This window comes from Terrapene carolina, unplaced genomic scaffold (assembly GCF_002925995.2).
Source record: "Terrapene carolina triunguis isolate 2854851 unplaced genomic scaffold, T_m_triunguis-2.0 Scaffold113, whole genome shotgun sequence".
Lineage (NCBI taxonomy): Eukaryota > Metazoa > Chordata > Testudines > Emydidae > Terrapene > Terrapene triunguis.
In genome coordinates, this window is record NW_020664464.1 from 30,321,062 (window position 1) to 30,330,781 (window position 9,720).

Consider the following 9,720-nt stretch of genomic DNA (forward strand, 5'->3'; position numbering starts at 1 on the left):
CAGTGATTTTATAACTTTACCCATGTGAACAGTCCCACTGAGTTGAGTGGGACTGTAATGCATAGAGTTACTCAAGTATACAAATGTTGGCAGGATCAAGGCCAAGGTAAGCACCTTTCCAGCAAGATCCATTTTTCAGGTTCATCGTTCCAGGTGATCGTAGTCCTTTGACATAACATTAGCAATGTTGTAGTTCACAGATAAGAAAATCTCTCTATGGCCATTAATCAAAATATATATATAGTATGATCACATAATTTTAACACCTAATATGTATGTAATTTGTGATTAAACAAGTTAGAGGCATGGGAAAGGATATAAAATGAAATAATTCAATCAGATTATGATAGACGTTTATTGCTATTACATTGTAATGTTGGCTGGAGTTTGAGCTTAAAAGTATAGTGAACCTATAAGAAGCATGTCTGTCCTATAATATACATAATCTGGGTGTATTGTTAACACTTCTATAAAAAAAGACATCTACAGAAGTATGACAAATATCAATAACTATCTTTTGTCATAATGTGCATTTAGAACAAAATGTATTTCTCCCTCATATCAGGACGCAGATTCAAGAACATGGCATCATTATGTCTACCAGCCCAAATACCTTGATCAGCAAAAATCAGAAGAACTTGATCGGGAGAAAAAACTAAAAGAAGACAGCCCTCGAAAAACACCTAATAAGGAAGGTTCCATATCCAACCTCCCTGTCTCATTAACAAGCATTAAAGAGGAACCGAAAGAGGTCAAGCGTTCTGATTCCCAGTCATTGGAGGAGAGCAAGATCAAAAACGATGATCGAAAGACTCCTGTAAATTGGAAGGACTCTCGGGGTGCTAGAGTGGCCGTTTCCTCACCAATGAGTCAGCATCAGTCATATATACAGTACTTGCACGCTTATCCTTACCCACAGATGTATGATCCCAACCATCCTGCATACCGTGCAGTCTCTCCTGTTCTAATGCACAGCTATCCTGGTACGTGTTCTGTAACTGGCATTGTACACTAGTAAAGATTTACACACTAACAGTGCAGTAAAACCTACATTTTAATATTGGCTGTTAGCAGCTTCACGAATGACATTTGTTTTGCTTGTTCTTATGCTAGGGAAAGTTCTGCAGATTAAACTGATTTAATACAAGATGTTCCTTTTATGAACTGTCAGAATTCCCAGCTACAGTTTCCACAACCCCTGACAGGCTGCTGTTGCTGTTAGACTGACAGATAGTTTATTGCCTATAAAAATATTCTAAGCACTTACTGTCAGAACCATTATAGTTACTATTCCTTTCACTTAAGAGGACCCATAAATGTCTGAAATGTCTGTAAGCTCAACCCTCTTTATAACCTCCATTCATCAGGGTGAATTAGCTGAAAAAATGGAAGAACAAAGATACAATTTTATAGTCACATGATCCATTTTTGATGTAATCCCCTGTATAGGAATCTCTCCACCCTACATTGGTATAACCAAATGTAAAAACAGTAACTTGACGTGGCATTTATTGTTTATCTGCAGGGGCCTATCTCTCGCCAGGATTTCATTATCCTGTTTATGGGAAGATGTCAGGGAGAGAAGAGGCGGAGAAAGTCAATACCAGCCCTAGCATCAACGCAAAATCAACCACTGAATCTAAAGCACTGGATTTGCTCCAGCAGCATGCCAACCAGTACCGCAGCAAGTCCCCTGCCGTAAGGCTTATCTGTTGTTCTTGAACAGCAATACATTTGGGGTTGGGTAGAGAAAGGGCAGAGAACATCATCCAAAAATGTGCATAGTCAAGCTATGAATTCAAGATGTTTTTTATATCAGCATTTAAACCAAAAGTAATTTAAAATCAGGGTGCTTCCCTGGCATATACTGGAAGTGACAAGTATAACAGGTTTCTTGCTAATATACTTTCTAATAGAAGTAGTAGATTCATATGGAAATCCAGATTCATAGATAGCTTTTGGTACATGGTATGCTTTATTACAGTTTACCAAGAAGCTCCTGTTTGAAAACAGATAATGAGATTAAAAAGTTGAACTATGGGATTTGATAATATCCCTTCAATATATTTGCTGCAGAGCTGTTATCTTCTGAATAGCAAATTACTAAAATCCTGTTTTGGAGACTTCCATGTCAGAGTAAACAGTGTTACTTTGCCTTCAGATAAGAGGGTAAAAGTTTTAATTGATGAAAGCAAGTTGCTGACCCTAAAGATAGTTTTGAAATAGCTCTCTGATCCTGAGAGTTGGTTCAGTTCCCAGTGCAAATGAAAGAAGTCCAAGGACTGATTTACACCAGCTGCCACCAGCTCAAATAGGCTGTTAGAGCAGCCGGGAACCAGCCTGGCATAAGGGAGCCTAGGCCATCCCCCCCTGCAGATTTGGTGGGAGAAGAGGTGGTTTGTGGCTGCTATGTGATGCCTGAGGATTTCTTTATCCTGAGAGTATGGCTACACCAGCTTTAGGGCAGCTTTGTATTCTGGGGAGCAAGGCAAATCCACTCCAGTGTACTGGAGAATCAGTCTCATAGTTTGTGTTTAAATGTCCATTACTAAATACACAGAGTCAGTGTATTGGTTGTGATATTCTCAATTTAAAAAATATTATATACAATTTCTTTTACCTTTTTATTGTCAGCCTGTGGAAAAATCTACAGCTGAGCGTGAGCGGGAAGCAGAGAGGGAGCGAGATCGTCACTCCCCCTTTAGCCAGCGGCACCTTCATACACACCACCACACACACGTTGGAATGGGCTACCCACTTATACCCGGGCAATATGACCCATTTCAAGGTGAGCTGTGGCTTCTGACTGTAGGATCTACGTGTCTTTTAAAGTTGTTTAATTGATGTTACAAGTATGATGTGAAGCTATTTTAATAGAAACCCGTGTTTTACGGAAACCAGAAAAAATAGTTTACATCTAGGGAGAAAGCTTGAAAACACGCAGCAAGGACTAAGCTGGTAACACCAAATTACACTATAACTACAGCTTCATGCTTGAGTAATACTGTTTTAGAACTCACCACTGATTGCCAGTAAATTATTAAATTTTTACTTGTCAGCTAGGATATCATTCACATGAGTATTTTCAACCATAATAAAAACTGACAGTAACTGATTAGAAAGACCCAAAAGAGGTAAAAAAATAAACCTTTTTACACAATTAGTCTTGTGTAAACAATGGAGAGAGCATGGCAAAGAGAAAGCTTTTAATTTTGAACCAATTTTATGTACAGCAGAGACCCTGCAGTCAACCTTGAGATTGTCACAGCTACAGCTTCTCAAATAGCACATGATCTGTTTTTATTTAGGTGAATACAGCACATATTGTTGCAGTCAAGGAAAAAGAACCACAAGAAGAGATGCATGAAAGATTATTAATTTCCCCTTGATTTACACCAGTTTTTCTTCCTTTTCTGACACTGTTCTAGCAGAATTAAAAGATTTCCTCCCTGCAGTGAAGTACACACTAGTACAGTTTGTAGCTAAAATGACATTAATTCATTGTGTTCTCTCAGTGCCTTAGAGTCATTTTCCTATGCAAAAGTCTTAAATATTTCTAAATTTGATTCAGTGATTCCATACGCCTTATGGGATGCATTATGCTCATTCAGTGGGAGAAATTTAAAAATAAGTTTACTATGGAAGTATTGTATTCCAAGCAGCTAGTATTCGTTTCTGTAATTCACTGTGACTTTTGATTCTTGTTGTTTCCTGGTACCCATTATTTCGACTGAGCTTCCTATTCAGGAATTCATATAAACCGTTTAGCACCATGCAGTGTAGTGCTTGGAAAGAAACACAATAAGGTAGAATGCCATATTTTCTTGTAAAATGCCTATTAAGGAGAATTCAGTACATTCTATTAAGGCACATTGATCAGACCAGGCAAATCGTCTTACCTCTCTTGCCTGAAATATTTGATATATGCATCCTGCAAAAAGTGATTGGCTGCTATGTATGGTTTTTGCACTGACGACTATACTTGTCTCTCTGAACACCATAAAATCCAGAAGTATATCCACAGTCTTTTGTTTCTTCTTTCCTTCAGGGTTGACCTCTGCTGCCCTTGTTGCCACTCAGCAGGTGGCTGCTCAGGCATCTGCATCTGGTATGTTTCCTGCACAAAGAAGGTAAATATCTTGTAAACCTTGAATTATACTTACATAGACATCTTAATAGGGAGGGAGGAAGCAAATTATAGGTTTCTAAGACTAGAGGTCTGCATTCCTATAGACAGCAGCTTTTATTGAGAGGGGAGGGGTTATAGGGTTTTTTTAGTTAATTGTAGCTCTATTCTTCCTAACAAGACACTTGTCTTTGACGCTCATACTATAATCATAATGTAGATAATTAATCAATGAAATAGACTGCCTGTCGTCTGAGATTTTCAGAGACTATCCTTTACCTCTTGGTACTATTAAAGTAAAACAATCTATTATGAAGTATATAATTAGGATTCAAAATGTTTTCATAAAAGGCAAGTAAGGGATTAATTTTGGAGTAGATCCATCTAAAGTTGAGTAAACTTCTGCTCTTATGTATAAGTACAAGTATATCTGGCTTCCTGATTTGCAGATACTTTTATTGGAAATAAAATATTTTTAGAAGGTACATTAAAGATTATATTATTTTAAAGTTACCTAGGAATCAAATGTATTTGCCTTTAAACTATTTACTTGCTTTTAAATAGAATTTACTTTTCAACCTCTAAAGGAAATGAAAACCTTATATATAATAAAAATTCTGTCTTAAGTGAAAAGCTCAACTCTGCCTTAACAGTGGAGTCTCCACCAACACCTCCAGGATAAATCTTATGCAGTAAAATTAACAACTTCCATGATTTTATCACAAGTCCCGTGATATATGCTGTTTTTCTTAAAGTCGCAGCCCCACAGAGGCAAGTGATTACATGAGAATCTCAGCTTTCATTTGAATAAAAAGCAAGTTTTTAGCACTCAGTGTTGCAGAGAAATGCCTGAGCACGTGACCCGAGTGCACCCTAAAGGTTCAGAAACTAGAAGAGACACACTATTCCTCTCCCCCTCTCAATTTATTAAAATCTCATGATTTGGAGCAGGGGGCTGGGGTTGGCAATACTAATTAGATGTGTTTAGTTTCATAGTTTTTGTGCATTTCAAGAGTTCAGAGTTAAATGATGGAAAAGGATATCATACTAAAACCTCTTCCCCCCCCCCCCTTTTTTTTTTTTTTTTAGAGAATGAGGAGTTTGGAAATGTACATTGTCATGTGACTGGATCACATGAGGAAGCGCTTTATTACAGACATCAGTTCCATGGTGTTATTTTGAAATGCCTTAATGGCAGGCAAAAACCAGTCATTTCATTTTTGTAAATTGCAGATTTTATCACAGAGTAACAAATGTTGCTGTAATTAGACTTCTGTTTTTTTTATATATATATATATATATATATATGCGCGTATATATATATATAAATATATATATATTCTTTACTTTTTTTGTATCGGTAACCAGGCTCGCACACAGGGTCTGCTGCTAAGTTGCAAACCACACAATAAAGGAAAAATGTATTTGTCTTGTTTAGAAAAATGTTAACCACAAAAGACCGTTTTTCTTTTCTTTTTGCTTTTTAATTGTAAATAAATAATATTATGTATCAGTGTGCCTGATCCTTGCATACCCTTCTAATATTGCCCACAAGCCCTCAGAGAGGCTAACTGTGATGATGACACTTTGGTACAATTTAGATGTCTATTTGGTGGCTCCTGTTAAGATGCATCAGTGTAAAATGTTACTGTACTCACTGTTTCATTGTAATTGTGTATTGTGAAAAATATACATTTGGAAGGCATGGGGTTGCCAGTACCACAAAAACTGTGTTGTACATAATGTATAGATTTTAAATGGGGAAATAATGAGTATCTGTGAATAATGAAATGTCTTTTTTTGATAATCTTGAATGGCAAATAACCCAATAGCCTGCATACCAGAAGACATCTGTGATTGTTCTATTACTTGAATAGTCCTGCAGTCTTTTTTTTAATGTTTACAATTATCCAGTTTTAGAAGAGAGACTTTAATGCCATTGCCTGGTTACTTGTTTTATGCTGTAATCTAGTTTATTTTATGTAAAATGTATATTGAATGCTTTCATTTTTATACCTGCCTTAAATAATTTGGCAATCAGAATAAAAAAAAAAGTTGTTTTTGTACTTTTTGGCGTCTGTCTCACCTTGCTTTCCTCTGCCCAGCTTAGAGAGAGATTGTGTCCTAGTTACCAATAGGTATGTTTGGCAGACTCTGGAGGCACTATACAGCTGCCAGTGTCCCCAGAAGGACTTCTGGCTTGGTTCCAGGCAGTACTCACCAGTTTGGCAGCTATGCTATCCTTGAATAAGGTGAAGCATGAATCCGCACCCTCCATGCCCAGCCTGTTCCATTTTCATCTTACTCCTTCTTCCTTTTGGGCACATAGGGCCTGAGCCAAAACTGCAGTTAAAGGAGGTCTTTCCATTGACTTCAGTAGGCTTTGGATCAGATCCCTAGTACCCATGAGTGATCTTTCTGATACTTAAGCCACTAATACCTTCAGCTGAGAAATGACTGCCTGTATGCACTAGAAACACTAGTCAAACTTTGCCTTGGATTTAACCTGTGCAGCCCCACTGTGTGGAGTTGATTGTGTGTACCTGTGGACAGAACTAGCCCACCTTTATTTTAAATGTTCCTACCCATACTACCCAAGAACATGTTGTACATGTCATTGCATTAACAAGAAGCAATGGGCTTAAATTGCAGCAACGGAGGTTTAGGTTGGACATTAGGAAAAACTTTCTGACAGAGAGGTTAAGCACTGGAATAAATTGCCTAGGGAGGTTGTGGAATCTCCATCACTGGAGATTTTTAAGAGCAGATTAGACAAACAGCTGTCACGAATGGTCTAGATAATACTTAGATAATACATGAATTCAGGGGATTGGACTAGATGACCTCTCGAGATCCCTTCCAATTCCATGATTCTATGATTGTCCGATAGTTTTGTTCCACCTCAGTAAGTAGCGTACAAGATGATAATAAAAGGACACTAATTAATGCATGAAAGAAACAGATGGTTAGCCAGGTTATTTTGGGTGTCAACTTTATCCTTGATTGCATACCACTGATACATTCATCAGCAAATACAGGGGTGTTTGACTCTTATTCTTTATTCTGATGACAACTTGCACTGCCAGAGGTCAGAGCTTGTATATGAAGTGGGTACCATTTTTCTTGCTTAGTGGATACTAAATGCACAAGGGTGGATTAAAAATTCCCAACAGACAAGCATACTTGAATTTGTTATATTACTTTGATGAATCTGCCATTAATGTTGCTATAATTGTTTTACTTTTATGGACGTAAAATCAGCCCCCTTAGTGGCTAGTAATAAGGTTTATTGATTTTACTACACATTATTCATCTTTGGGCTGCTCTTATCGTCTGGTCCTAAACGCATGTGGAAAGCTTGTAGTGCTGACATAGTTCAAATTAACTTAATCGAGAAATGGGGGAAAAAGGGTGTATTCCTTGGGGAGGGCGGTGTCCTTCAAATACAGAATTCTTGATCACTTGAATAAGTGTCGTATTACTTCTACATTAAAATTTCAATTGGTTTTGTATTGAAATGTGCCATTGATTTGCAGCCTTCGCCTTTAACGCTTCTACAGCAAAATAGATCTCGTACATTCACACTATTGGTGATTCTGATTTAGTGTGACTTAAGAATGAGTGTCCGTAAGTAACCAGAATGAATTACACTGACTGATATAGGGTAAGCAGCTGTTTAAAAGATGATTAATGACAGGGTTTCATTATAGTCTTTAGGCTGTAAGAGAGGCTAGCAGCCAAAGTCATTCATTTTTTTCCCTCCACTGACGATTAATCTGTTCTTCCTTCTCTGTGGCCTTCCTTTGGCTTTAACACTTTAAGGGACTAACATCTTGCATGCTTTGCAACTGTGAACCGCTAGAAGGAGTACAGCATGGCTGACATCTTCTAAAGCCAGGAAGTGGCCATGCTGCCAAGCATCAACAGTCAGGCACAATATACACTTCTGTCTCAGCTATGTGCAGGCTGAGACTCCAAAGAATTAATGAAGAGAGGAGATAATGTGGGGGAAACACTCACCAGCCCAGAACCTGTCTGAATGCAAGAGAAGTTGTCCCTCCCTGCTAAGCCATCTCCTCACCGGGGGCTTTATCTCTCAGGCTATGTCTACACATAGAACAGCAAAGAACCCCTCCCCCCGCCCGGCTGGCCTGTGCCAGCTGACTTGGGCTAAGGGGCTATTTAATTGCAGTGTAGACTTCTGGGCTCAGGCTGGAGCCCGGGCTCTAGGACCCTGCAAGGTAGGAGGGTCCCAGAGCCTGGGCTGCACCCTGGACCCAGAAGTCTACACAGCAATGAAACAGCCCTGCAGCCCGAGCCCTGTGAGCTAGTCTAACATGACTCCCCTGATGCTGCAGAGTGGCATCTCAGGCAGTGTGGTGTACAGACACAGGGATAGTCCTGCCCTTGTTGCCTCTAGTGAAATGCATCCCGCTCTGCTCGCTCCAGCAGCAACAAGCACCTGCTCTATTCCATCTCCATCTTCCTCCAGGATGACTGATGTACCCAGAAGTAAGTGCTGCCTTTGCTCTTCGGTATGATTTGCATCCCAGTACATGCTTGGACCTGGCAACCTCTTCATGAACCTGTGGAGGGAGTAAAGCAATAAGCCAAGGCTTCCCAATTTGTTTCTTTGTGCTCCCAGGTGCTCTGTGGGAGAGTCCACAAAAGCACAGAAAGTCCCAGAAGAGGTGCTATTAGTACCACTACAGATGTACTGACAATTTCAGCATCTAACTCTAATTCTTTATTGTCTCTTAGCCTTTCCGTCAATCTGTTGAAGGACCACAGACTTCCATCCTTGGTTCCCCTCTTTTTTCTAAATGGACTCTCTTCTGCTAACATCCATTCCCAGGGTTTCAACCAGAGATTAAATTATGGGACGCTCTCCCTCCTCTGCTAGAGAAACTCCCTCCTCTCCCTGGCTTGGGGAAACAATACCTGCTCCCTAGCTGATGAAGTGAGAATTCCCTCTTGTTTCAACCTACTTTAACCTTTTCAACCTTTTTTAACTAACCTATTTTCAACTACAACATCTTTGTGTGAGGTTACCATATGTATCTCCCTACCTTCTACACCTCCAGAACATCTCTCATCTGTCTCCTGTTGGAGGTCCTACTGTCATCTCGAAATCAACACTTAAAAAAATGTATATATGAGACCAGATTCCCTTCTTTCATCTGGTCCCTTTTTTGCTGGTCCCACCAGTACAAAGGGACTGTAAAGCCAGCAGAACCAATTTATTGGAAATTCTGCCTGGTGTCGGGGAATCCTTAGAACTAGTATAGCTGGTTCTATGCCAGTCCCTCCAGGTACTTGATATAGTGGTTTGGTTGAAGATAAGCCTGGAGAATCACTACTCTGGAAATTCCTAGGTGGCATATCAGCCCCTGGGGACCATAGCCAGACACTATAAATTAGGGCCACCCTGAATCTGTGTTAAATTATGCCAGGGATGGGAATGGCATAGTACTAGACCCACGATTGGGGAGCAGCACAGACCTCTTTCATGACTCCCTACTTCAGGTGCACCCAATGGAAACTGGGTGTAGCAGAGAATCTAACTGCTTGCTTTCATTATTCCTCTCCTTCCT

The 9,720-nt window shown here is 39.4% G+C and overlaps 1 protein-coding gene across 5 annotated transcripts in view; it reads left to right on the forward strand.

The window, feature by feature from the left end:
- The window catches only part of ZNF608 (zinc finger protein 608), a 109,145-nt gene extending 102,990 nt beyond the window's left edge, over positions 1 to 6,155 (forward strand). For 4 of the 5 annotated variants that reach the window (XM_029911713.1, XM_024193378.2, XM_024193380.2 and 1 more), the window contains 5 exons: positions 566 to 983; positions 1,526 to 1,698; positions 2,635 to 2,788; positions 4,049 to 4,130; positions 5,216 to 6,155. In XM_029911713.1, coding sequence (XP_029767573.1) covers positions 566 to 983; positions 1,526 to 1,698; positions 2,635 to 2,788; positions 4,049 to 4,130; positions 5,216 to 5,222 — 834 coding nt within the window. In that variant the 3' untranslated portion in view covers positions 5,223 to 6,155. Of the gene's footprint in view, positions 1 to 565; positions 984 to 1,525; positions 1,699 to 2,634; positions 2,789 to 4,048; positions 4,135 to 5,215 lie in introns of those variants that run through there. The other variant, XM_024193379.2, reaches the window with a different exon arrangement.
- Positions 6,156 to 9,720: the final 3,565 nt, after the last annotated feature.